Source organism: Vanellus vanellus, assembly GCF_965231255.1.
Source record: "Vanellus vanellus genome assembly, chromosome: Z".
Classification (NCBI taxonomy): domain Eukaryota; kingdom Metazoa; phylum Chordata; class Aves; order Charadriiformes; family Charadriidae; genus Vanellus; species Vanellus vanellus.
Window position 1 is genome coordinate 66622778 of NC_138908.1, and position 27215 is coordinate 66649992.

The 27215-nt window shown below is 36.9% G+C and overlaps 1 protein-coding gene across 5 annotated transcripts in view; it reads left to right on the forward strand.

Annotated features, from left to right (window-relative positions):
• The window catches only part of ERCC8 (ERCC excision repair 8, CSA ubiquitin ligase complex subunit), a 30484-nt gene extending 4166 nt beyond the window's left edge, over positions 1 to 26318 (forward strand). For 3 of the 5 annotated variants that reach the window (XM_082497251.1, XM_082497252.1, XM_082497253.1), the window contains exons 4-12: positions 3519 to 3642; positions 5169 to 5250; positions 5866 to 5934; positions 8110 to 8176; positions 11011 to 11114; positions 13880 to 14004; positions 18670 to 18867; positions 22862 to 22948; positions 24600 to 26318. In XM_082497251.1, the coding sequence (XP_082353377.1) occupies positions 3519 to 3642; positions 5169 to 5250; positions 5866 to 5934; positions 8110 to 8176; positions 11011 to 11114; positions 13880 to 14004; positions 18670 to 18867; positions 22862 to 22948; positions 24600 to 24668 (925 nt within the window). In that variant the 3' untranslated portion in view covers positions 24669 to 26318. Of the gene's footprint in view, positions 1 to 1196; positions 1246 to 2030; positions 2052 to 3518; positions 3643 to 5168; positions 5251 to 5865; positions 5935 to 8109; positions 8177 to 11010; positions 11115 to 13879; positions 14005 to 18669; positions 18868 to 22861; positions 22949 to 24599 lie in introns of those variants that run through there. The other 2 variants (XM_082497254.1, XM_082497255.1) reach the window with 2 other exon arrangements.
• Positions 26319 to 27215: the final 897 nt, after the last annotated feature.

Here is a 27215-nt window from a genome sequence, read left to right on the forward strand (position 1 = left end):
ATGCAGCCACTTGCTCACCCCCCCTCCCCCATCGCCCCTCCCAGTGGGACAGGGAGAAGAATCGGGGGAAAAAGAAAAGGTAAAATTTCTGGGTTGAGATAAAGACAGTTTAATAGTACAGCAAAGGAAGAGAAAATAATAGTAGTAAAAGAATATACAAAATGAGTGATGTACAGTGCAGTTGCTCACCACCCACTGATGCCCAGCCCTTCCCTGAGCAGCAATCCCTGATCCCTGTCCCCTTGCCGACCTCCTGAGCATGATGTCTATGACATGAAATATTTCTTTGAACAACTTGAGTTAGTTGTCCTGTCTATGCTCCCTCTCAGCTTCTGTGGGAAGCTGAGCAACTCCTTGACTGCTTAGCAACAACTGAAAACATTAGTGTGTTATCAACATTATTCTTATCCTAAATCCAAAGCAGAACTATACCAGCTGCTAGTAAGAAAATTAACTCTACCCAAAACCAGGACAGCATAGTAGATTGGTAGTCTGTTTCTTGAGTAGGTGTTAATTTGCATAGATGTAACTTTTATTTCTTATCAGTTGAATAAAGGCATAAATTGTATCACACAAAATCAGATTCTATAAGTACAATGTTGTAAATAATAAGCTTATTAATTATTGCTTAAAGTAACCATAGTAGGTTTTTTGGCTGTTATTTGTTCCCAGTATTCATGTAGCTTCCTAGTATGTTTTAAATACTTATTGTAGCTAATTAGCTACAGACACAACTTCAGATATTGGAATATTATTCATGCAGAGTTCCTGACATCATAAAAGAATTTATAATTACCAGTAAGAAACAGTTCCCATCTGACTATCTGGCTTCTGTCTGTGAAGCATATGATAACGATGTGTTGCAAGAAGTTTGCCTGGGTTCCAAATTTGCAGGGCACAATGCAACTCTGGTGTCAAAGTTGTTTAAAGAATAAGCTCTTGGTAGGGGCCCTTTGAAGCTGTTTCTGAATAGACTCTGAAGTGGACCTACTGAGGGTCTAGTAGTTTAGAATGTCAGAGGAGATAATTCCTGATGGTAGACTATGACTTACGCAGTGTTTTCTCTTCTAGAATGTGGGACCACTATCACAAAACCCAAGAACATTCCTTGTTGCACTGGGAGTCAGCACACAGAGCTTTACATGGTTTCATATGATCCGTGCTGTCCTGTGGCAAAAACTGGCACTTGAGAGTAACTGAACAATACCAGCTTCTAGTAACATATATCTGACGCTCATGTGTAAGGTAGCCTCCTCTACTCAAAACCTGTCTAGGAAGTGGCCCATCTGGCAGTGACCTTACTATCCATAGAATTAATTCTGTATTTTTCTTTGGTAGAAAAGGTTAGGATATTCTGACTAATGTGGGAAAATACTGCATATAAGATGAACTGAGCATAACAAAGAGCCCTGAAACATGATGGCTGGATGGCATGTGACCACTAAGCCTAGCCAAATCAAAGGTGATTTCTTCAGAGCTACTCAAGAGTTTTTTAGTTCATTCCTCAGCCCTCTGGATTATGGGAGAATTGATTGCTCTGCTGCAGTGCTGAACAGTCAAGTGTTGTGCAGTTACATTTATTGTACCAAGATAATTAGTTTCATGAGTTTAGATTTTTCTGCACAGTGCATACAAATGCCTCCACAGGAGTAAGTTCACACTGAGTCAGGGTTGATTTCCTGGCACTGCAGGTATTGAAGATTTTTAGCTTGACCCCTGCTGTAGAATAAGTACACAAAATCTGTTGATTTTTAGCACCATGGCAAAGTAACAGGCCATTCTAGGGTATGCCTCAGAGGTAAGCAATGCAGGTGTTATTAAACTAAGCTCAACAGTTGCTCGATGGCTCTTACTTACTATTGTCAGTGCTGGCTTCAGGCTAGCTCTGTTTAAAGACGTCTTCTGAGCTTTCTGTCAACCCAACCATACAGGAAGGTTGATTAGGTGTAGTGCCAGATCTATACAGAAGATCTGCATCTGTGTTTACACAATGATACCCCTGCAATAGTTCTCACTTTGGAGGCCAGGACACTTGAGAGAACAATACAAAGGTAAGAGCTGAAGTGAAGAAATCCTGTGGGCCCTTCAGTAGCTGCACATGGAGCCTGTTGGACTATGTTTACATGTGTACTGCATCTGGCTGGGATGGAGTTAATTTTCTTCATAGTAGCTTGCACGTTGCTATGTTTTGGATTTGTGACCAGTCTTGATAACACACTGAAGTTACAGCTATTGCTGAACAGTGCTTGCATAGTGTCAAGGCATTCTCCATTCCTCTCTCTGCCCCCTCAGCAAGTAGATTGGGGGTGGACAAAAGGCTGTGAGGAAGCACATCTGGGACACCAAACCCAAATTGACCAAAGGGATATTGATATTCTGTACAATACATTTATGTGCAGCAATAAAATGAGGGGGGGGAGGGAAGGAGTTTTCAAGGGGTTGCTATTGCTTGGGTTCTGGCTGGGCATCAGTCAGCCTACGATGAGGGATTGCTTTTGCATCACTTGGGTTTTGGTTGTTGGTGGTTTTTTTTGTTTGTGGTGGTTTTGTTCTGTTGCCTTTTACTTACTGAAGTGTATTTACCTCAACCCACACATTTTCTCACATTCGCCATTTGGGTTCTTTCCCTCATCCCATTGCAGAAGGGGAGTAAGCGAGTGGTGGTGCTTAGCTGCATAGGATTAACCCACAACAGCATGGTACTTCTGAGTCTGGGAGCGTGGGTTTGGGCCCTGAAGCTGGATCCATGTGGATCCAGCTCAGGTATGAGTGGCCTAGCAGGTATGTGAAACCTGTGTTGTTCAGAGCCTAGTCGGTTGAATCATATCCTCGAGCTGTCAAGATTGACTCTGGTGTCCCTTTTTCCCACCCCTGTTAATGTAATATTATATTACATTCTGTTGCTGTGCATAATTGAGTTGAAAGTTTCATATTGTTCTTCCTCTTTCATTTCTGAGTTCAAAAATAATAAATTCTCAGTAACTCAGTCCACTGCTATCTGGTGACTTCAGCAGACGTGAATTTCCATATAACCATGTAGCTGTAATTATTAGGTAATAATCATGAATTTTTTTAACTGTATATGTGATTGTATTTTTTCAGTGGGTCCATTTCTAAGACAGTGAGATTCCACAAGCTTAAATGGTTTGTAGTATTAGGCCCTCCCTTTAAACATTAGGTCTTTAAACATTAGAATTTAAAAATATCAAAAGATATGTTATGGGTCTTTTATGCCTCAGACTGACTTAACTTGAGATATGCTACAGATACCATATCTTGAAAAGTAAATGATCTGTAATTTCTTGAAATGAGGGCTCTTCAAAGGTAATTAACATTGGTTGATTGAGCACCAAAACAGCTAGTTCTTGAAAACTTCACTACAAATTTAAAAAAAAAAAAAAAAAAAAAAAAAAAAACAAAACAACCAACCTATGTTTTCAACTTGTCATCAAATATCGGGACAATTATAAGATGATTATCAAGGCTCTAACCAGTTGGAATCTTCTCCTTGATTTTAGGAGCCATCCTGATGTACATAGATTCAGTGTGGAGACAGTCCAGTGGTATCCTCACGACACCGGCATGTTTACATCCAGCTCATTTGATAAAACCTTGAAAATATGGGATACAAATACTTTACAAGTAAGAGAGAATTTCTACAGCTTGCAGACTTCTTTGTATACATGGTATTCATTCTGCTTCTGCAGTTCTCCAAAAGATCAACAGGACCAAGCATCCAGAAGGATGGAAACCAGCTGATTGTTTAGAACTGTGGGTGCAGCAGCAGGGTGGCATGGTTCTGGCATTCATGCATACCTTGGTGTGTACCTGTCTCTTTCTGAAGACCTGAATGTCTAAACTGTACAAGAGCTTGGGACAAATCCTTTCTGCTTTTGGTGTGAACAGGAAAACAGCTAGTTGAATTTATGCTGTGTAAACTTGTCCACCAAGGACTGGTCTGAAGTTCATTCTTGGGGATTGTTTAGTGGTAGTGTACAGCAGGCTAATTATTTTTAGTAACCAAGGCCTAAAAAAATGGAGGACTGTTGGCATTTGAGGTCATTAGGTCTAAAATTCTGCTGTTGTAAGCACTATAGACATCGTTTCTAAAAGTTGGTGGAGAATGAGAGAAACCATTAAGAAAATGCTAGCCAATGTAACTGGTGTTATTAAAGTAAACAGATTCTGTAGGATTTTAGTTTGCTTTGACTCACTAATCCTCGTATCTAATTGTTGAACTATGAATTCATGACTGCAGCTTATCCTGTTTCTGATATGAATGTATTAATGGATTTACACTGATGCTATTTGAATGTTGTTTCATGCATAGTGAAAGAATTTTAAAAAAATAAGAGGCATTTCATCCTAGGGACACAACAAATAATACATTTTGACCTCTTTTTGTGACACATGAAGTTGTGTTTGCAGTTACTAAATCTTCTTGTAAATCATAGAATCATAGAATGCTATGCAAAGCTCAATTCATTTTCCACGTAGTTCTCTGAGCATTACTTAAAAGATGCAGTGTGAATATGAAGGTGGCTGTTCTGTCACCAAATAGTGTATTTGAAAACACAGACAACTTAGTTTTTGTTTGGTTGGTTGTTTTTTTTTATTGTATACAATATTTTAGAGTGAGACAACAAAAGGAATTGTACCTAAAAGAAATTGTACTGATTATTAAAGCCAATATTATATTGCATTAATTTTTAACACTTACAAGGGAGCTAATAATTTTGTATGGTTTGGGTTTTTTTTGAGGAATTTAAGATAGTATGTGACATTTGTGACTGACAAGGGTCTTCTAAATCTGGTCTAAGTGCCTCTTTCCTGTTGACTTATATCTCCATAGTATAACCGTCTTATTTGCTGTTTTTTTTTTTCTTGCTAGCTTTTTAAATTTTTGGTATTTTTTTCGTAGTTTCCATTAATGCTTCTGATTAGGCAATTTTCTTGGTCTTTCTTTTGGGTCATCTCTGAGCTCTGGCATAGTTGTTCTAGTGTTGGAAACAGACTTACTTTGCGATATTTGTGTGATCTGATTTCTAACCTGGAGACTTACTGTAATAGTCTCATTTGTAGCTGTTACTTGAAAAATACTTAATGATGAGGACTTACATTCTGATAACATCCTTGCGCTGTGATTAATTTAATATTTTTATTATCAGCCTGCAGATGTATTTCACTTTGAGGGAACAGTCTATAGCCATCACATGTCTCCAGTTGCTACAAAGCACTGTTTAATTGCAGGTATGTATGTGTTTTTAAGAAATGCCCCATGTATTTTGGGCTTATAGTAACAAGCAAGTAATATTCAGTAGGGTTTTTTTCCCCTCCCCTGTCTTAGTTTTACATAATTTGAGTTTTCACAAGACATAAGGTCATGGGTAAAATAAAATATTATCAGTTAGTCGGATGATGGTGATAAGAATATCATGTTTGTTCTTCTGAAATAATGCATCAATCGATTCTCCTTCTAAATAAAATTTCCTAGCTATAATTAGATTATCTTTCATTACAAAAGTTAGCATTTGAATGTTATTAGATCCAACATAGTAAATTGTGTAACTAGGGGCGTGTGTGTATTGCATACATGTACACAATTTAACTAAGTTTAGCAAAAAAAATATTTAAAGAGGAGCTATTTTTAAGTTTCATAAGTCCTGTCCTGTTTACCCCCCAGTTCCTAAAGTTTGTTTGTTATATGATAAATTTACTTAGACTAAAAATGTAAATCTGTTAATAGAATGCATTGCTCTGACTAAATGAACTGTTTTCTTCTATTTCTTTGTCACTGCTAAGATTTTTGTTGTTCTCTCAAATGCTGGGGATTTTTTTAGCTGTCTTTTGTTTCTCTTGTTACAGTTGGTACCAAAAACCCCAAAGTACAGCTCTGTGACTTGAAGTCTGGATCCTGTTCTCACATTCTGCAGGGTACTTTATAGTCTGAAACATAAATGTTAAACAATAACTACTTTGAGTAAAACAAGTCCTGTAAAGAAACACTGTATACAATGTATTCTTTGTTAGTAACATGACTTATTTATTGCCCTTTGTGAAAGTTACACAGTGGCAAAAGGTTCTTCTGGGTATTAGTCTAGTTCTGATGAATTGCAGAATACAAATATTAATTAATGAACAGTTATTACAGATGTTTGGGCATTTTCATGAGCTAATCAATAGTGGTTACTATTTATTACATGGTTAAGTGTAGACAGTGGGTTTGTGTTCATGGAAATTCAACATGGGGTGCTGGGTATTTTTTAAAAAAAAAAACAACACAAAACAACCCAAAACCAAAAACAAGCAAAAAACCCCACCACCCAAACAACAAAAAGACCAACCAAAAAACCCCACCAAAACAATAAAGCCTTCACTGTTTTGGACAACATATCCTGTGGAGGTGCTTCCATGGATTTGTGTAGAAGTTCTGTATAACAAGGAACATACTACTTGCTATAGAAGGGTAGTATCTAATAATATGGATTTACTTAATTCAGTAGACATAGGGGCTTATTGTTCCATAATCCATTACGTTTTGCACGTAATGAGAATTTGCTCTTAATGTCTCTTTTCTAATGTTTACATTTTGGAGTATGACTATATGTACACATGCTCAAGTGAAGACAATTACAAGGTAAATCATGCTTCAGACCAGCAGGGTAAGAGCCAGATGTGATCTAGAAACTGTAGAGAAGTGTTACCTCAGACAGAAATGTGTAAATGCAGGTCTATTTCTTCACTGGCCAGCTCAAGCCTAGAAGCAGCCTAGGTGCTTTCCTCTGATGCAGAGCTTAAGACATTAAGTCCTTCTGAACTGAATCAGCCCCAGTGCGCATCTCAATGGTCTGTTTCTAGAACTGAGGGCACCAGAGAGTGCAGACACAAAAATAGATAGATAATCAGTTTAGTTTCAGCAAGGCATCTTAATTTTGACACAAGAGTTAGTGCTTTCCAGGCACAAGCTGGTTGTGTTTTTCTACGCAGCTTGGTATGGTTAGCTCAAGTGCAATATCAGAGGAACAAGTGGAAGCAATTTATGTCCTCCACTAAACATAAGCCAATAATTCTTTACAGAACTTGAAGCACTCAATAGTGTCTTGAAAATAGGTGTGAGTATTTTTCACATAGGCTAACTCTAGCATCTGAAATGGAGCTAAATGCTTGGCTGTAGTTTACTTAATGGATCCAAATAAATGTGTTTGCCCTGAGCCTTCTGTGTGTGTCCTGTAGTACCTGTATTATGGAGATTTTTTCCATTATCCTGTGCATCACAGCCCTTTGATTACCTCAGATAATGGAAAACCAACTACCACAAGACAGGCGAGAAACAAGGTGGTTCACATAGCTCTAAACTGCATTAGCAAAAATATATTTGTATAACTTAGATTATTTTTCAGCGATGTGTTTCTATTATTACGTGAAGCATGATTGCAATCTTTCCATTTAGGACACTTTATGCTTCCTATTGTCCGTATTTGTTTAACATTTTAAAAACTTTACAAGTTTTAAAGTGTGTGTGTATGTATATATTACTTGTCACTAAGCTGCACTGGGTATAACATTGCTAAGAAGACATTTATCTTAATATCTTAGTACTTCAGACCTAATTTGGGGAAAAAATATCCCACATTCAGGACAAAAGTATTCGAGTATAAGGTGAATATAGTTTTAATCTTGAGTACAGAAGGTATATATACTTTTTATTGAACGTTTTGAAAGGATTTGAAGAAAAAAAAATGGAAAGTTCCTTCTGCGTGTGAGAACACCAGTGCCAACACAAAATTTAATAACAGTATTTAAGGTAAACTCAGTAAAACTGTGACTGCTATAACGTGTTTTGCATAGGTAGAACCATCTTTGTTCTCAAAGGTTACATATATGTGATACTCCGTTTATCTCTTTCAGTTCACTGCAATCCTGCTCAAGCAAGAGGAAGGAAGAGAAATAATGTCTAGCCCAAAATAATATATTTTCACAAAAATCAAATCCGTATTACAATTTAGATTATTGTTCTAGATTGGTGGATCCTACAGAAATAAGTATTTTGTTTTACTTTTAGTTATTTACATAAAATGGGGTGTATAAGCTTTTTCATATAATTTTTAGGTCACAGGCAAGAAGTACTAGCAGTGTCTTGGTCTCCACGTCATGAATATGTTTTGGCAACAGCAAGGTAGGATGTTGCTGGACTGTTATATGCACTAAAAATGTCTGATGGTAAAATTTTAAATATTCTTTATGCATGCTTTTTACAATTAAAATTCACTTTTAAAGTTAATCTTCATGATTTACTGTAACCTATTCATAGTTTTGTAGATCTTGTCTAGAAAAACTAAGCCTGAAGAGCTCTCCAGGTGATGTTTATTTTATGGGAAGATTGTACAGAATTTTGAAATAGTAATTGTATTTAAAGGTATGGGAAAATGATAGAGCAGTACAGAGATACTTAGTTCTTACTGTTTATTAGTGTGTGCATTGCTAATCTGTTTTATAACAAAGTAAAACATGTTTAGCTCAAAGTACCATCCCACTTGGTCATTCTCCATTATGTCAAAGAGCATAAATCGGGTAGCTTAGCTGATGGGTAATTACTTTCCAAGCTGCAGTAATGCAGTGAGTATGGGTTGCATGTTGGTACTCCTGGGCCTGTTTTTTTGGGTGGTTTTATTTATTTATTTTTTTCATTCCAGCCATTTTCAGCCTAAAGGATCCTCTTGGCTTTCCTATAACTTTTACATATGTTAGCTTTTATGTTAATGTGACATTTCTCATTTCCATGGTTGGAATGCTTTTTCTTTTGAATTGCAGAGAGGAACAGCTCTTGTGTAAGCTGAGAGTGAATTTTGAATAAGTTGATATCAGAATTGCATACCCTTGGCTTCTGATGCAAGCTTCTGAGATGCTCAGCATAGTTGGGAAATTTTCTAACAGTGTGATTTGTCTGTTTGTTTTAGCAAATGAAAAATTGTTCCCTTGGTTTTCCACCACAGAAATATTAGCAAATTTTGCTTATTAAATATTGACTTACTGACATCTTCTGAAACATTTTGCTTCAAAGTCATAACTATAAACTGCATCTACCTATGTTGTCATGTTGCCGTATTATAATTGCATGTTAAACATGTTTCTTATGGTTCCATTACTTAATTCAATACTATACTTGGACTACTAGTTCCTAATAATATAACTCAGTTTTGTCATCTGCTAAGACAAATATGGGCAAGAACTGGCAACACTGAGATAACAAAGAGGTAGTGAAGAGAGACTGACTGGTACTGCTAAAAAGAGAATCTGAACTAATCTTGTGTATCAGGAGATGTGACTATTTTCCAAGAATATTGTATGGTTGCTTGTGATCACTTCAGGGGGGGGGAATATATTTTGGGGGTTTATGTAGCTTGCACGTGAAACGTTATTTTAAATTTCTCTATGTGATGCTCAGCTCTTCCATAGTTTTTGGCAGGAGATTGGAATGGTCAGAGAAGAGACATGGTTTCTGGGTCTTTTTCACACACTTCCATTTCACGTGCTAGAGAAGATTATAACCTCTTTCTTGCTCATTAGAACTGGCTAGAAAAGATTAGCCAATGGAAACTGCATCATCAAAATGGACAACTGTAGGCTTTTATAATAAGGAAACTCTTTCTATGCCTTTGTTAAGAATATATCAATGAAATACTTGCAGTTTTTTGCTCACTTACAGTCAGCTCATACCTCAGCAATATCTCTATTCATAGTCTTAGAATTTGTTTGTAGCAAAGTAGTGTGTTGTCACCGTGTTCAATTGGAATACCACTTGGAAGTTAAGAGAATCAATCTGTAGTGGAGGGGAGCACAAAAGAACAAATTAGTCATTAGCTTTGTCAGATGCAGAACAGATAAGGAATAAGAATTGGGTTTGCTCTGGTCAGTTGGTATATGTATACTATATTCCTGATATTAATGCACTGATCTAACTTCAGAATACATAGAAAAACGTACTTCAATTAGAAGACTGCTTTTCTAAGAAGCAATTTGATTTGGTATATTTTCCAGCCATAGATCAAAGAGATGCAGTTGGTTTTGTTCAGCTGGCATGAAAACTCATTTATGTTCTGAAATGCTTCTTTTCTCCAATAGAACAGTTAAGTTGCTGGTAACTGCACAAAAAGTTTCAGTAAATAAATCTACACTGGTGACAGTGCACAGGAAGTGGTCTTTTCTGTGAATTTACCTCCTATCTATGCCTGGGAATCTTGTGGTGCACACAAAAGTACACTACTGGAATGCTCACGTCGAGGTGCCTTACAAAGTGCACTGCCTGCAATATTGCTGTCTAAGCATTTACCTAGTACCGACAGTAATCGTAGCTTTTGTTGCTGGCAAAGACACAATGTGAGCGAAGCATGAGCGTGCAGCCTGGGAACGAGAATGACTCACAGCAGCCTGGTGTTTCACTCCTTGTGCCACCCTGGTCGTGTCGACAAAGCCAGTGACTTCCTACGAAGCAAGCTCTCAGTGTTTCTCTGCCATAACACTGTATGACAACAGAGCACGTAGACCTATCCAGCCTATGTGTATGTACCCAACTTTTGTGCAAGTCATACTGTAGATTTGTGATAGCAAGAGCCTGAGTTCCCAGACAACCATTACAGACAGTGCTGGAGTCTGTAGCAACAGTTTAATCAAGAGCAGAATTAGCAAGTTTATTCCTAGCCTGTTTATGTATGCAAAGGTGTTATGTTGTAGACATAGGCAAGTGTATTGTGTTGTAGACAGAGATTCACTACTAACTTAGGTGCCCATGGTGTACTAGCTGTATTTGTTTATACATGTACATCAATGTCTGAATTCTGTCTTAAAAATCTTTTCATGAAATTTTATTGGCTTGAATGTGACTCCATGATAAGTAGATCAGAATAGTTGCTGGACCAGGGTGAGTACCAGGTGGGTTGGTTAAAGACAGTCAATTGTGTGCAACCAGGGTGCACATAATTTCCCTAATATATGCAAATCTGTTTTTCTTAGTGCTGACAGTAGAGTAAAATTATGGGATGTGAGGAGAGCATCTGGATGTCTGAGTACGCTTGATCAGCACAATGGGGAAAAGTCCAAAGCGTCTTCTGAGGCAGGTAATAGAGGATCTAACTGGTGGTAATCCATGTGTAACTAGAAGCATTCTTATATTTCATATGTGTGTTGAATACTAAGACCATCAAGGAGAGTAGAGATAATCCACTTGTTATCTACTGCCTAGCATGGGCCATTGAATGTTATTCAGTTATTTCTGTTGTTACAATGTTTGTGGATGGGGATCTTGTGCAGAGAAATCTCCGTGGCAACAGTATTGTATCCATTCTAAACGTTTTTCTCCTTTAAATGGGAAATTTTGCCATCCATTTAATGGGCGGAAGAATTCACTACTGCTGTAGATTAGGTTTCAGACAAACACCAATCACTTCATACTTCATAAGCTGTTCCAGTAGTTAATTACTCTCCTTTAAAAACAGAGGCAATACAAACAAAACCCACAAAAGCACATTCCTTTTCCTCTTTAAATTAGTCTTGCTTCCAATGCAAGCCTCTAGAAATGTTTTCCCATATGTGGTGCCATAAAATCAATTATATTCCTTTTATACTGCATAAAGTATACAACAGAGTATAAATTTATGATTATAATTAATTTTACAGGAAGCTAAATTACACTCTTATTTCAGTACAGTCAAATGCATTAATAGTATCATTTATTATTAGCTACAACATTAACATTTTCATGTGTCTTCAGGTCACATTTCCATACCAAAAAAAAAAAAAAAAATAAAAGGAAGCTTTTTTGTCAATTCTGGACAAAAGATATTTAATTTTGGCAGGCCAAAAAATTGCTTGAATAGTCAAAGCTCTGAGGTAGAAATATATAGTATTTGGAATTTAATCACAAAGTAGAAACTGTGTATCATGGCTCTGAAAAAAAGGGATTTTCATAGCATAAATAATAATGATTAAAGCTACCAGTCAGTGTGACTTGTTATATGCAACTTAAATTGCATGTAGAAAAATACTTTACATTCTGTAAAGTCAGACTAATTTTCAAAAATGTACAGTTAGAGGCTATAAAGTAGCAGTAAGCATCTGTTTTAATAATGATGCTCTGTACTATGTAAATTGTAGTCTGACAATACAGGTGTTTCATTTTGGCAACTTTAAATTTCATTGAAATTCAAGAAATTACTGAGATGAAAATGCTCTGAAGAAATCTAAAACTTAAGAAAAGAGAAAAATTTGAACAAATTTTGTATTATGAAAAATTAAATACTATGCAACTCCCAAGATAATTAGTGCCATTTTACACATTCATTCAAATGACTTGTTGTCTTGTCCAAACACAACAACTTTCTTTTCAACTTTATTTCTCTGACAGGTTCAAAATGATTTTTTGATAATCTAATGGCAAGCAGGTAGACTAGGATATTAAATATATTGAAACATAGCTGAACTAAACCAAATACAGCTAACAATTTTTTTTTAATAAAATATTTGAAAAACATAACACTTTTTACCTAAGACATATGTCCAAATTATGTACTGTGTACTGCAGTATAATGCAGTTTTCAGTGAGTTAATTTATGGGCACCATAATTAGGTTTGCTGTGGTAGCACTGAATTGCATTTTAGCTAGTTTAACATACTTAAGAGTGTGCAGTATTGCAGCGTGAATTCAATGGAATTCATTTATAGTACTCTAACAATACAGAATAAAATAGAATATTCAGTTGGAAGGGACCTACAACGATCATCTAGTCCCAACTGCCTGGCCAATTCAGGGCTGACCAAAGGTTAAAGCATGTTAGTACAGGCATTGTCCAAATGCCTCTTAAACACTGACAGGCTTAGGGCTTCAACCACCTCTCTGGGAAGCTTATGCCAGGGTTTAACCACCCTCTCAGTAAAGAAATGCTTCCTAATGTCCAGTCTAAATCGCCCCTGGCGCAGCTTTGAACCATTCCCATGTGTCCTATCACTGGATAACCAGAAGAAGAGCTCAGCACCTCCTTCTCCACTTCCCCTCCTCGGGAAGCTGTAGAGAGCAAGGAGGTCTCCCCTCAGCCGCCTCCTCTCCAAACTAGACAAGCCCAAAGTCTTTGGCCACTCCTCACAGGCCATGCCTTCCAGCCCTTCCACCAGCTTTGTTGCCCTCCTCTGGACACATTCAAAGACCTTCACATCCTTCTCAAATTTTGGGGCCCAGAACTGCACCCAGTACTCCAGGTGAGGCTGCACCAACACTGAAGACAGCAGGATAATCCCCTCTTGACTGGTGGGTGATGCTGTGTTTGATGCACCCTAGGATGTGGTTTGCCCTCTTGGCTGCCAGGGCACGCTGCTGGCTCATACTGAGCCTGCTGTTCACCAGCGCCCCCAGATCCCCCTCTGCAGAGCTGCTCTCCAGCCACTCCTCTCCCAGTTTATCTTTGTGCCTGGCATTACCCCATCCCACATGCAGGATTCAGCATTTGGACTTGTTAAATTTCATCCCATTTATCACTGCCCCATGCTCCAGTCTGCCTTGGTCCCTCTGCAATGTCTCTTGTGCCACAAGAGAGCCAACAGCACCTTCCAGTATGATATTGCCATCAAACTTGCTAATGGTGCATTCAACTCCTGCGTCCAGATTGTTGATAAATGTATAGAACCACACTGGCCCTAGAATTGAACTCTGAGGAACACCACTGGTGATTGGTTGCCAGACTGATGCTTTTATAAACCAACAGTTAAATTATTAATTTACTGACACGTTACCATTTAAACAGGACTTTCAGTATTGTACATTGAAATAAAAATGTGTATACAAAATAGTAATTCATCTCTCAAAATCTGAACAAGCCCTTTTTCCTGACAGCAAATACTGCTCACAATGGGAGAGTTAATGGTTTATGCTATACAAATGATGGACTTCATCTATTGACCATTGGTACAGATGATCGGATGCGACTCTGGAACAGCTCCACTGGCGAAAACACGTTAGTAAGTTTTCAAGGATCTGCAGTTATGTTCTTACTTGCACTTAATTTTAGAAAATTTGTAATTTGTGCAATTGTCATTACAACTTTAGTTATTTATTAATTTTTATAATCTCATCATTAGAAGATGTGAGCATTTTTTTCCAGATTTCTTTTCTTATTACTACTTATAAAAAAAACAGAGTATGAAGAAGCCAGGGTCTACTTAAAAATTGAATATGGTAACTTTAAGTTCATTAATTTCTAAGCATAGCTGAAAACACTTCTAGACAGTAATGAAAATTTTAATATGCAGTGACTGTTGATAGAAATATATATTTTTTTTTTAACTATTAGTTGTCAGCATGCTATCCACAGGGCAGTGGCCGTAGCTGAGAGTTTCACTGATTGACTGCCTTGCTTTCTTACAACTTTGTGTTTTTCTGGAATCTCTCTTGTGGAGTTGTATAGCAGTGTTAAAAATATCTATCCCTCTGCATTTGCATTGCAACTGAACAGCGGTGCAGGGTCAGGGGAATTAAATCCCTGAAGGTTCCTGTCTTAATTTTCTGTTCAGAAAAAGAAAATTGTTTCCTATGTTTATTTTGAAAGAAGAACATACTAAGTAAGTCAGTAATCCCAGTTCATGGGATTTTAGCCAATTGTGATATTATGGTCTGTCATTGCTGTCAGGAAAGGAAGAAATTTTACTCTACCTTAGAAATATTTTACTTCTGCTCCTTAGTTTCAGATCACAGCAAAAAGAATTCCTTATAGACATTTAAATGAAAGGACTTTTCTATCTCCATGCTACCCATGTTTGCCAGCTTGTTCTCAGCACTTCATATACAGACATCTTTCTGTCTTCAAATCACCATCGCCAAAGTAGATAATACAGTTTGTTCATTCTCCTATCACCAGCTGGATCGTTTTTTTGTTTTTCTGTGCCTGTTAGTTCATTGACTTGTTTCATAGGCTGTTTTAAGATTTTCATATTCGGTGTGGAATAGCTTGATGCTGCCTTGCTTTTTCAAGTCCAGAATTATATTGTCCGGAGTACTGTATTTTCACACACTGCCCAGAGGTATTGCTTAAAATAATTTTAACGCACCAGCAGACAAATGCATGTACAGGCAATACAAGTTCACACCATAGTCCCTTTATTTCCCCTACTAGCCAGTCCTTTTGATCTCTAATTTTTTTTCTATACCTTTCAAAAGGTATAGAAGTTAAGCCATGCGTATGAATTTTTTTGAGCAATGGGCCAAATTTGAGGCCTACTGGATTGTTTCAGTTAGAGAAGTATATGTTGGAGCCATACACATCTTGTGTAAATCCTTTATCACAAAAAGGAATAGAAAGCCCCAATTCACTGAATATAGGAAGAATCAAACAGAAGGAAGCAGGTTTTCTGTTTGTCTGTGCGTTCAAAGGACAAAGCCAGTTTTTAAGATCTTTCTTCAGTTCTTGTTTTGGCAGCATCCTTTCCTTTCCATTGCTTCTCTATCAAGCAGGAACATTTACACTGGGTATATCCATATAATTTACTTTTCCCAGCCTCCACTCCTCCCTTTCATTGTGCATGCCTTTGTTATGAGCACTGTTGTGGCTTGGGAATTGTTGCCGTTACAGCTCACATGCTGTGTAAAAGAGTTTAATTGCTCTTTACCAGCAGAGTAATATGCCTCTTAAAACAGCTAGCATTAACAAGACTTAACACAGTCAATATTTACAAACACTGTCTTTAGAAAATGAGCACTGTTATCCACAAAGGACATGACATAAGCTCCACATCTGATGAAAATATCCTCTCAATATGAAAAAATATCAACCTGCTTGTATGCTAATCAAACTCTCTTTGTATACATTTTTATGATAATTGAGAGAGATTTTCTCAGGACTACTTTTTATTATACTTTTCTTACATAAGTGGTCTTTGCTATGAAAGAGCATATTTTAAAAACAGAGCAACAAGTAGTGTTCTTCCTTGCCTGGCTTATGCTGACTGATGCTTATATTTGCTTGAAAGTGTGGACTCAAGCAATTGATGTAGTATAGATGAAGAACCTGACAAAGCAAGAATATTGGAATATATACCTGATAAAGTTTACAATTCTGTTAGCTTCTAGTAAAAAGATTTCACACTTGGGATTTATTTTTTTTTTTAACTATAGGCCATGAGCTTTCAGTAGGGAGCATTAAAATTAACCGAGAGCTTTGCTAACATTGTATGTATAAGTGAGTCTCTGTTTTTCAGCAGAAATTAAGAGCATAGGTTGTAGGACAATACTATTTTAAAACAAAATAATTTCCATATGATGCTATGTAGTATTAATGAATTTACATTTTAAATACTGTATTTTTATTAGAAAAAAAACTTTTAAATCATAAAATAATATGTGAATTTCAGGTGTTCGTAGTAGAACTCTCCCTCTTCATGAAAAATTGTTTTATTTGTCAAAATACTAATGCTTTGTTTTAATTAAGTTTATTTAGAGGTAAGCTATAGTGTTCTCATTAATATATTTCTGCATTTTCTCATGAATACACTTTTGATGTCTGATAGGACCTAATTAGACTGATACCATCCAACTGGAATATTTCCTAGCATATTTGAAAACTTTCCACTTTCAACCTTTGGTGAGATTTTTATCTGTATAGGACTTGTCAAGAGCTTGAAACAGACACTAATGAGCTATAATTCTTATACTACTTATATTTGCAAGGCTTCGTGCACACCTCTCAAGACAGGTCTTAGAAATGTAGCATTTACTCCTGTCCCAGTTGCCCTTATAGGGGACAGTATTGAATTTCTCAGTGGTGATTTAGCTTTGGTTAGAAGGTAGACTTTTTATCACTCTTAACTAGTCCATAATAATTTAGCAAGTTATTCTTTATTTGCTTCTCCTTCACAAGTCTCTTTCTTTTAATCCTTTTACTTGGCCCTTTATTTATGCCATCCTTCTGATTGCCCTTCAGTTGTTTCCATACTGCTTATTTATCTTCAGCTGTTTCTTGGTTACTCATGAGTGAGAGATACAGAATCTTTCCCTACATTACAGATGTTTTTCCTATGCTCCTTCTTCCCCAAGCAAGGGATACTTGCTGAGAAATCCTTAGAGCTAGTTCTTGCATTGCCTAGACTGATGCTTCTGTTCTTTGCCATCCAAATGGCATACGCACTTCAGAAATGTGTTTTTTTGCAACATCAGTTAACTCTGATAAATAAAGGGCACTTACAGGGTAGAAGGTAGTGTAGATAAATTTCTATTCAGTCTATGGACTAAAGTCTTGCAGTATTGGGACCAGTACTGTTTAATATCATCAATGACATAGACAGTGGGATCGAGTGCACCCCCAACAAGTGTGCTGATGACAGCCAGCTGAGTGGTGCAGTTGACATACCTTGGGGGATGGGATGCCATCCAGGAGGACCTGGACAAACTTGAGAAGTGGGCCTGTGTGAACTTCGTGAGGTTCAACAAGACCAAGTGCAAGGTCCTGCACCTGGGTCAGGGCAATCCCAAGCACAAGTACAGGCTGGGTGGAGAATGGATTGAGAGCAGCCCTGAACAGAAGCACCTGGGGACACTGGTAGATTAAAAGCTGGACATGAGCCCACAATGTATGCTTGCAGCCCGGACGGCCGACCATATCCTGGGCTGCATCAAAAGAAGGGTGGCCAGCAGGTCAAGGGAGGTGATTCTGCCCCTCTGCTCTCATGAGACCCCCCCTGGAGTACTGCATCCAGCTCTGAAGCCCTCAGCACAGGAAAGACATGGACTTGTTGGAGCAGGTCCAGAGGAGGGCCCAAAGATGATCAGGGGTATGTAGCACCTCTCATGAGGACAGGCTGAGAGAGTTGTGGTTGTTCAGACTGAAGAAGAGAAGGCTCTGGGGAGACATGATTGCAGCCTTTCAGTACTTAAAGGGGCCTTATAAGAAAGATGGGGACAAACTTTTAAGTAGGGCCTGTTGCAATAAGAAAAGGGGTAATGATTTTAAACTAAAAGAGGGTAGATTCAGACTAGATATAAGGAAGACGTTTTTTATAATCAGGGTGGTGAAACACTGGAACAGGTTGTCCAGAGATGCCCCATCCCTGGAAACATTCAAGGTGAGGTTGGTTGGGGATCTGAGCAACCTGATGTAGTTAAAGATGTCCCTGCTCATTGCAGGGGGCTTGGACTAGATGACCTTTAAAGGTCCTTTCCAACTCATACTATTCTATGATTCTATGATTTATAATTGTATACTGTTGTGCATAAGGAGTTCTTTTAATAGTTTCAATGTCTGAGAGAAAATTATTATGTTGGATTATCTAGGAAAATGTTTAAGGCAGTAATTCCTGAACGAGTTCTAATTTCAGTGATAGTTTAGGTGCTCAGTGCAGATCTGTCACACAACAGCCTGTGCAAATTCTATTTCGAAGTTTGGAACTGCTATTTTTTAGGCATATCTTTCTTTCCCTTTCTTAAAGCTGATAGTAAGTATAAAGAACTTTAATGAAAAGAAAAATGAATCTCTTGATAGACATCTGTAATTGGAAATCTCAGGAGTTGTATTAACATTGGGAAGCTTAAAATTAATTGTATTGGGTATTGAAGAAGAAATGAAACTGATCTTTTCATGTAAAGTTATTTCCTGTAATTTTAGTTAATAACTAACTGCATAATCCTTCCATTTACAGGTGAATTATGGGAAAGTATGTAATGAAAGTAGAAAAGGACTCAAATTCACCATCTCTTGTGGCTGTAATCCAGAGTTTGCCTTTGTGCCGTATGGTAGTACCATTGCTGTTTATACAATTTTCACAGGAGAACTCATAACTATGCTTAGAGGGCATTATAGTACTGTCAACTGCTGTGTACTTCAACCTAATTTTCAGGTAAGTAAAGTACAAACAATATTCCAGGCAGCCTGGAATATTTAAGCAGATTGCCAAACCATTTGCACAAAAAGTGTTAACTTCTCAGGGATGTGCTTTAATATAAGATCTCGACATAAGATCTTGGCCTGTGTGTCAAGCAAGAAAAGTTTTGTCAAGTTCTTGGGACAACACTTTCTATATTGGGTTCCTTCTACTATTCATTTCAGCTCACATAGGTAACTTCTCAATATAACTATAGTAATTTTTTAGCTTATATTGACTTTAATAAATCATATGCATTAAGGCTTTTGCCTGTTTTCTGTAAGACTGAGGAGGAGGCATTAGTCTTTCTCTGAGATACCTGAGACTAATCACAGTAAAAAAGAACATGAAATGCATTTAGGTGAAGTGCATTGGTATTGCTAACAGCACTGAGAAACCTCTCAAGTACTTTTCTGCAGTGATCTTGCTCAAATGCCTGTAGTTATACCAATTACTGGATCTATGAACAATTTGGATCAAGTGTTGTGAACATGATGAGCTTAAATCAATCTGAGAACATTTCACCTAAGAAATACCATAGCATTACAGGGCCTCGTGGTACTGACAGCCTTTTTTTCTTTTCCTCTGCCTTTTTTTTTTCTTTTCCTCTCCCCCTATAGTATATTTTTCTCTTGTAATAAAAGAATTAAGGATAACAAAGCTTAATTTGTTATGAGGTACTTTACAACAGATTGTTCTTACAGCTTGTGGTGTGGCAAGAGCAGAGTGGAGGTTAGTATGGATTTTAACGCCATCACATAGTTGCCCTCAGGTGTTGAGGTTTTTACTTCGTGTTCCAGCTCCTCCTTTCTCATTTTTTGTTTCTGAAATATCAGGCAACAATATTTGAGGCAGAAAGGGCACATGGATATCTTTTCATGACATCTCATACGATACATCACAGAAATGAATCTGGTAGCTCTTGCTCTGAGTCCAGTAACTTTGACTGAAGCAATGTTTCCCTGTCACTGAGATGAACTTCACTGAAAGTTTTGGACACATTACAGATGGGGCAATAGAGCCCAAGCTAATAAGCCTTGCTAGACCTGGAAAGCCATTCTGGCATGAACAGGCAGTAAGGTACTAGATCAATTGAAAGGTGGTGTATTCACATTATAGCTAAGGCACATCTTTTCTGGACTGTTCTTGACTAGCTTAATAAGCTCTTTGTGTTTTTAAGAATACATGTTAAAACATAATTAACTTCAGCAAGTCAGAAGTTTTCTTAGACAACTCTTTAAATCTTTCTGAAATAAGTTATGCATCTGGTGAAATGTATAGCAGATGGCTTTCTGACTTACTAGCACATTTGAAATTAGTACACTATTTCATATGAAAAAGCTCTACATCTTTTCTGCATAGTTTCTACCATTTCCTTCTAGTAGTGAGTCTCTGTTGTTGTTAAGTTTTTTTCATATCAATAGTCTTTAAACTTTTTCTGCTGTCTTTAGCCCTGATGAGTGATTTTTGTCCTACCTACCCTCAAATTTGGTCCTTAGATTTTCATACTGTTTTTTTCTATGTCCAAAACTTCTGATTGATATTGGTTGCTGCCAGTCCATCACGTTTCCTTTCTATTCATTAACTGTGCTTTAATCACTGTCTTTGTTTCACCTCATAACTGGAGTATGCTCTAAAAGGAACTTTTGCACCAATCATGTATTTGAGGTGAGAAGTGTTTTCTGTTTGCACAGAACCATATAATCAAGTATGATCACTGATACCCAAGCAACTAACTGTATACAATCAATGATATAAGTCTTTATCTGTTCTTTTGAGGTCCAAATTAACTAGCAGGTTTGTGTGGAATATCTTTTGTGTTTGAGATATTGTGTAGAGCTGTCTCAACAGAGTGGTGTGACATTTAGTTAATATGTATATATATGCCTTTTAAGATCCTGGGAATAGAGCCATAAAAGCCACTATATTATTGTTGGCCTAAATTGTTCTTACGTAAACATCTCTGTAAAGTTAATAAGATGTTAGTCTGCTTGAGTAATAAGAACTGCAGGATTTGGCCCTTTAATAAGAGCCATTAATTTAATAGGAGGTCGGTAATTTCAAGGGTGGTGTGGAAGAGGAAGTCTTCATTGTGCAATCTCTTAGATGATGTTTACTGTTGGATCTAATAAACTAGATACCTTTGTGCCATATTAGCTGCTTAAAATAATTAAAGTAAACAAACAAGACCTACGTTTCCCTTTCAGAAAAAGAAATGGAGTAAAGCACCATGCATGAATAACATGTCATAAAATATTAGGTATGCATCAGGAAACAATTTTGCTTTAAATTATAGCTATGTCTGTTGTTCAAGAAATGCCAGTGACATCTGTAAAGGTATTTGGCAAATCCAGTGGTAGACTAATAAGTAAAGATAACTGAAAGTTAAATTAGGTTTTATTTACAATCTTTCCTCAGAGACTTAAAGTATAATATTTCCATATATTGTACCATAAACATGCATAGAGCATGTTTGTAGTACAATATATGTGTATGTCCTATACTGTACCATAAACATGCATGGAGCTCACTGGCTCTTCTTTTGACTGACTTAAGGCATGAGTCACCGTTTCAGGTTGTAATAATTAATTGTAAGTATTACTCAATGCAGTGGATATTAACTGAAGATCTTGCAATGACAGGATGAGAAAGTGAGACAAGTGGTAATAAAGATTAAATGGAAGTATGCTGATGTCCCCATGACATTGCTTACAAGGAGAGATTTTGGCATGGGAAGAGGTTTTAAAGTTCTGCTGATATTCTGTATCCTGTCAAAGACAGGTGGCCTGAGTAGAGTACTGCTGACAGGATAAAGTGGTATTTGACCTATACCTTGGTGTAACTTTGACCTGTCTTCTTTTAAGCAAGATAAGTAGGATGTGTTTTATGCATTAACAACTTCATGCATGGGACCAGTTTTACAAAAGTGAGTCATGTCAGATTACCCACGCAAATGAGTATTTATAGGAATTAGGCATTAAGTTCCTGCATCAACTGTCAGTGTAGTTCATGCAGTTCTAGAGTTAAACATACATAATATAGGAGACTTTCTGCAAAGACAGAACTTAGGTTGAATGAATGTATTAATAATGTGCACAAAGTTGCTAGTTTAAGTGTAAAAGCGAACATACTTAAAGCACGTCTTTCATGCTGTCCGCCTGAATACAGGAAAAATACTGCAAAATTTACTGCAAAGCTGATGCAGTATTTGTCATTAGCAAAATTTCCTCAGTTTAAAGTGACAGAGAAATCTGTATTTCCTTTCATAAAGAACTAAGAAAACTAAGCTATATTTGACTGTTAGCTGTTCGGTGTAGAGACTGTTTGCTTCCATGTGTTTGCAGGGTGCCTTGCACAATGGGATCTCAGTCATTAGTCATTACCATAATAAATAGTTATTTGTATTAAAAATAATGAATTGATCTTTCTGATCTCTGCCTTCCCAACAGGATACAGGCTTCAAATTGTTCTTTATTTATTCTTTTCCTTCCCTAGGCATACCAAAACTATGTTTACTTAATACTTCTTTGTTCCATATGTATGCATTCTTGTAACATGTATTACTAGATGCTTTTGAGTTGATTCATTTTTTTCAATTATAATAAAAAATATTTTCCTTTTTTTTTTTTCCTTACTGTTCCATTGAACATAAATCACCTCTTAAGCTGCCTAAGTGTTAAAATAGGTTTCTTTTCATGAGACAGGGAAGCAGAAAAGTGCATTTAAGCAATAAGGTTCATTTAAATGTGGCTAGTGCTGTTTTGGTGAGTAATCTGGGAAAAATGTAAAAACTTACTCATTTTGGTTTGGCATATTATTTAAAATACTGTTTATCAAGATTATAGTACAAATTATAAATTGTATATTTGTCTTTATTTTTAAATAAATTTTTCATACACTTTTTTTCCTAACATTGTATCTGTGTCAGTTCTCAGTAAATTTGTGGTAATTTTTGCTTGCTTTCTTAAAGGAACTTTATAGTGGTAGCAAAGATTGCAATATCCTTGCATGGGTACCAGCTCTTCGAGAGCCAGTTCCTGATGACATTTCTGAAAAGGTAATGAATTTTTGAGTTTGAACTATACTTTTTATGGGTGTTATACTTGGGGAGGTGGTGTGGAAATTAAATATGAAGTATGCATTTCACCATCAAAATTTGTAGCAATTCCTAATTAAGAGGAAAATTACCTGTTGTTTCTGTGCAATCTTTTGATTGTTGTGGTGTTTCAAGAAGACATTTTCTTTCATAGTCTAGTAAAATTTTTTGGAGACTTCTAGGTTCTCGCTTAATTAAAAGTAGTACTTTTGTAGTTTATGCTATTTTGGGATTGGAAAGGTGCCAAAGATTGTATTTTAAATGTTTAAGAATATACTGTGTATTAAACAGTAAGATTAGGGATGCCACACTTCATACCCAAATATTTTTGATGCAGAAATATAATAAAGAAGATACTAAACGAGCTTGTTTTAGTGTCTGAAGGAAGACGTTCAGGCTGTTACAGGGAAGATCGTATAGAACACTGTTTTCCAAAAGAGTACTTTCTCTCTCATGCTGGGCAATAAAAATTTTAGTGAACAGTTTGAGGAGGAAAAATCCTAGATTTTAAGGAACATAAACCATTCACAAAATCAGAGTCTGGCAAACTACTAATGTTGAAAAATCAGGATATATTAATGTTTTGCTTCACAGCATACAAAAATTCCCCTTTTTAAAATTTCTGAAATGTTCCATTTTGGATGGGGAAATGATGAGATGAATCAACTTTTTGTAACATTTACTTAGCTTTGTAAGACAACTTATTTCAAAACTATCCTGCACTTAAGCAAAGAAGAAAAAAGTAGTTTCAAAGGTTAGATACTCTAAACCTAAAATGTGTTTGGTTGACCCAAAATGAACATTTTTTCTGTAACTGGGAATTTTGATGTGTGTGAATTGTTTTTTCTTGTTCTGAAAAACAAAAACAAACCCACAGCAACAAGATTATTTACCCAGCTCTGATTGGAACTGCCTCTTTAAATTTGATGTGGTGGAGTTATGTAAAATGTGCAGTTGTTTTGAAATCTGTTAAGCTATAGCTGCAGTTTGCAAATGTTGTAGATGAGCAGTGCCTCTGAAAAAAGCAGTTCTGCTCTCCACAAGCCGCTAGCTCCTGCTCCCTCTCGTGTGCTAGAACAGCCATTTGAGTGCCTGTATGACCAGAATCTGAACCCAGGATAAAAGTAAACAAGAAAAAGATCTTACCCTGAGTCACTGTAATTCAGTGCACTGTGTAGCTGCACAAACCCTTTAACTTGACCCTAGAGGGGCTGAGGTGAGAAATAGTTGTTGGATTTGGATAGAGGCCAGGACTACTTCCTGAGACAGTAGTGCTCAGTTATGCTGGGCCAAGGAAATTATGACTTAAAACTAATCACACAGAAAACCCCACAGTAATATCTATCTGTTATATTTTATACCAGACATTTGTAAAACTTACAGTCAGTGCTCCAGATATGTTTTTGTTGAAATTGGAATTAAATAGAGTACTATTTCTTTTCATAATTTATCCTGTCTCCAATCAATCTCCAATTAAAAAAATGCAATACTCATGAAAGACACAATAGTTTGTCTACACATAATAATTTAAGAAATGCCTTTAGCATTACCCTTATATGATTTTAATGTTTTTAATTATGCAAACCACTGAGAGAATTTTTATTTTCTTTAGTCTCTGCCTCAACAGCATTTAAATCCAGCATATGAAGATGCATGGAGCAGCAGTGATGATGAAGGCTGAATTTCAATTATGTGCTGATATAAAATTGACATTCAGGCACTGAGTTCATGGACTTTATCTACAGAATTGGATATTTTGGATTTATTACAACTGGATTTTTGGTACAGTTCTGTTAGAGCAGGGTCTTTCAGAAATAATTTTCCACTGTTCTCTGTGTTCTTTCTTCACTGTTACAGTTAAATCTAAAGGATTACGTTTTCATACTTGCTGACATTTATACCTACCCTTACACACTGGTATACTTTATTCACTGTTGAACAGCTGATAAAGGAAAAATAAAAACCCTTGGGATGAGTTAATATTGCATTGTTTCTGGTGTCACTAATACATAAGGAGATAATGCCTTCATTTCCAAGAGACATGGTACAGAGAACTTTGCCTGAAGTAGGACTAGCTCTGGGATACTTCCAGCTTGTTTTTACCAATGTCTAGATGGAGCAGACTGTGTCCATTTTCAAGTGCTTATGTGCTGTGGGAGCCAACAGGATTTGTGCCTGTTCTTTTGCTTTTCAGTTTTACATAAATTTCTCCATAAATGCAGTATTCAGTTCAGAAAGAGGTATAGCTGCCATCATCCATTCAAGTATTTATATGGTGACTCCATCAACTAGTATCTGAATCTGTCCTAGAAAGTTAAGAGTAGAAACTAGTTTAATAAGAGTTTTTGTTGCTCCTTTTAGCAGGTTTTTAAGATCAGTCTTCTATGTATGAATCTCTCACACTTCCCTAGCCAGCGTGAAGAATTCCTGGAGAGAAACAGGCTTGATGTACAGTACAAGGGAGAGAATGGATCACATTTCAAGTTAGAAATATCAACTGTAGTCCTTCAGAATTGTTTTCATCTGAATCTGTGGTCCTAATGCCTGCTCTGTTTTGAAAGGGAGGAGCTTTGTGGGGTTATTTTCTCATCTCAGTCACTAGTTTGTGCTTCAGACATAGTGTAGTCACCAAGCTGAGAGCTGAGTTAGAGGTTCCCATCAGATGTAGATGCAGCGCTATAGAGGAAAAATACATTCCAAAGCAGAACAGATATTAGGACCACAAATTCAGACAAAAAGAAAAAATATTGTACAAATAAATTAAGGATAATAATTTAATCTTTTATAGTGTGTATTATTCCTATGATAAGTACACGTTTTAGAATTAATTCACTGTGTTTCTGTATTTTAATATCTATCCAAGAGATAGGCTGTCAGTTTCTATATCAGGGTCTAGCATTGTAAAATGATACAAAGTGAGGAGTGGGCATATCAAGGGAATGTTGTAATTAAACAAGTGTCATATGTAGTGCATATTTGCTGGGAGAGACCCACTATTAAGTGGATAGCTGCAGGGTGGAAGACTTACAGAAGTTTTGGCTGAAGTAAAGGACCAGCCTGATACTGTCACTTTACAGGAACAGAGAAGAGACTTTTCTATTTTTTTTTTTCAAATGATAGTTTTCATTAGCAATGGTGTCTTTTCCCACTAAAATTGGGAAAACTGGGGAACAAATTTGAAGAAAGATTACACATTTTGATTTTTGTCTTGAAGAGGATGACTTTTTTTGTGTGTGTTTTAATTGTGCATATCATTTGTATATACCAACTGCAGAACATGTATTTGGTATTTCAATTTCTAAAATTATGCCCAGTAAATCACAGAGCTAGCTATCAAAGAATAAATTCATTTTTTCAGTCAGTTTTCAGTTATCTGTAATGTGACTGTAAGTGGTGTTGATTTTAAAACAAAAACAAAAAATCTACCCAAAAAATGCCAGCTTTATGGTGAACTGGGAATGGTATATAAAATGGGAGAGGTAGAAAAATTATATTTATTAAAAACGGTGAGAAATCATAAAAACTGAACTCATAAATAATAATGTTGCATTAATTCTCATGTTTTTTGGAATGGCCTTACTCAAATGAGTTCCTTTTCCTGTCCTTTGAGTACACAATTATTGAGATTGGAAGGGAGCACTGGAGATAATCTAGTCAAACCTCCCTGCTCAAAACATAGTCACCTAAAGCAGGCTGCTCAGGCTTGTGTCCATTCAGGCTTTGGATATTTAAATGGAGTTTTCTGTATTTCAGTTTGCACCCATTGCATCTTGCCCTGTTGTTGGATACCACTGAGAAGAGTCTGACTTCCTTTTCTTTATTGTCCCTTTCTCTGTCTCCGTTGGATATTTCTGCACATTGGTGAGATCCCCCTGAGCCTTTTCTTCTCCGGACACAACAGTCCCGGCTCTTTCAGCTTCTCCTTATAGGAGGGATCACCTCCCTCAACCTGCTGACAGCAGTCTTCCTAATACAACCCAGGATGCTGTTGGTCTTTGCTACAAGGGCACATTGCTGGCTTATGGTCGCTTTAGTGTCCACCAGAAGTACTGGTTCCTTTTCCATAAAGCTACTTTCCAAGAGGTTGGTCCCTGGCCTCTTCTGGATCATGGGCTTTTTCCTCCTTGGGTGTCAGGAGGCCTCCCTGGCATTTGCCTTTATTGAATATCATGAGATCCCCGTTTGCCTATTTCTCCAGTCTGTTGAGGTCCCTCTGAATGGTGGCAGC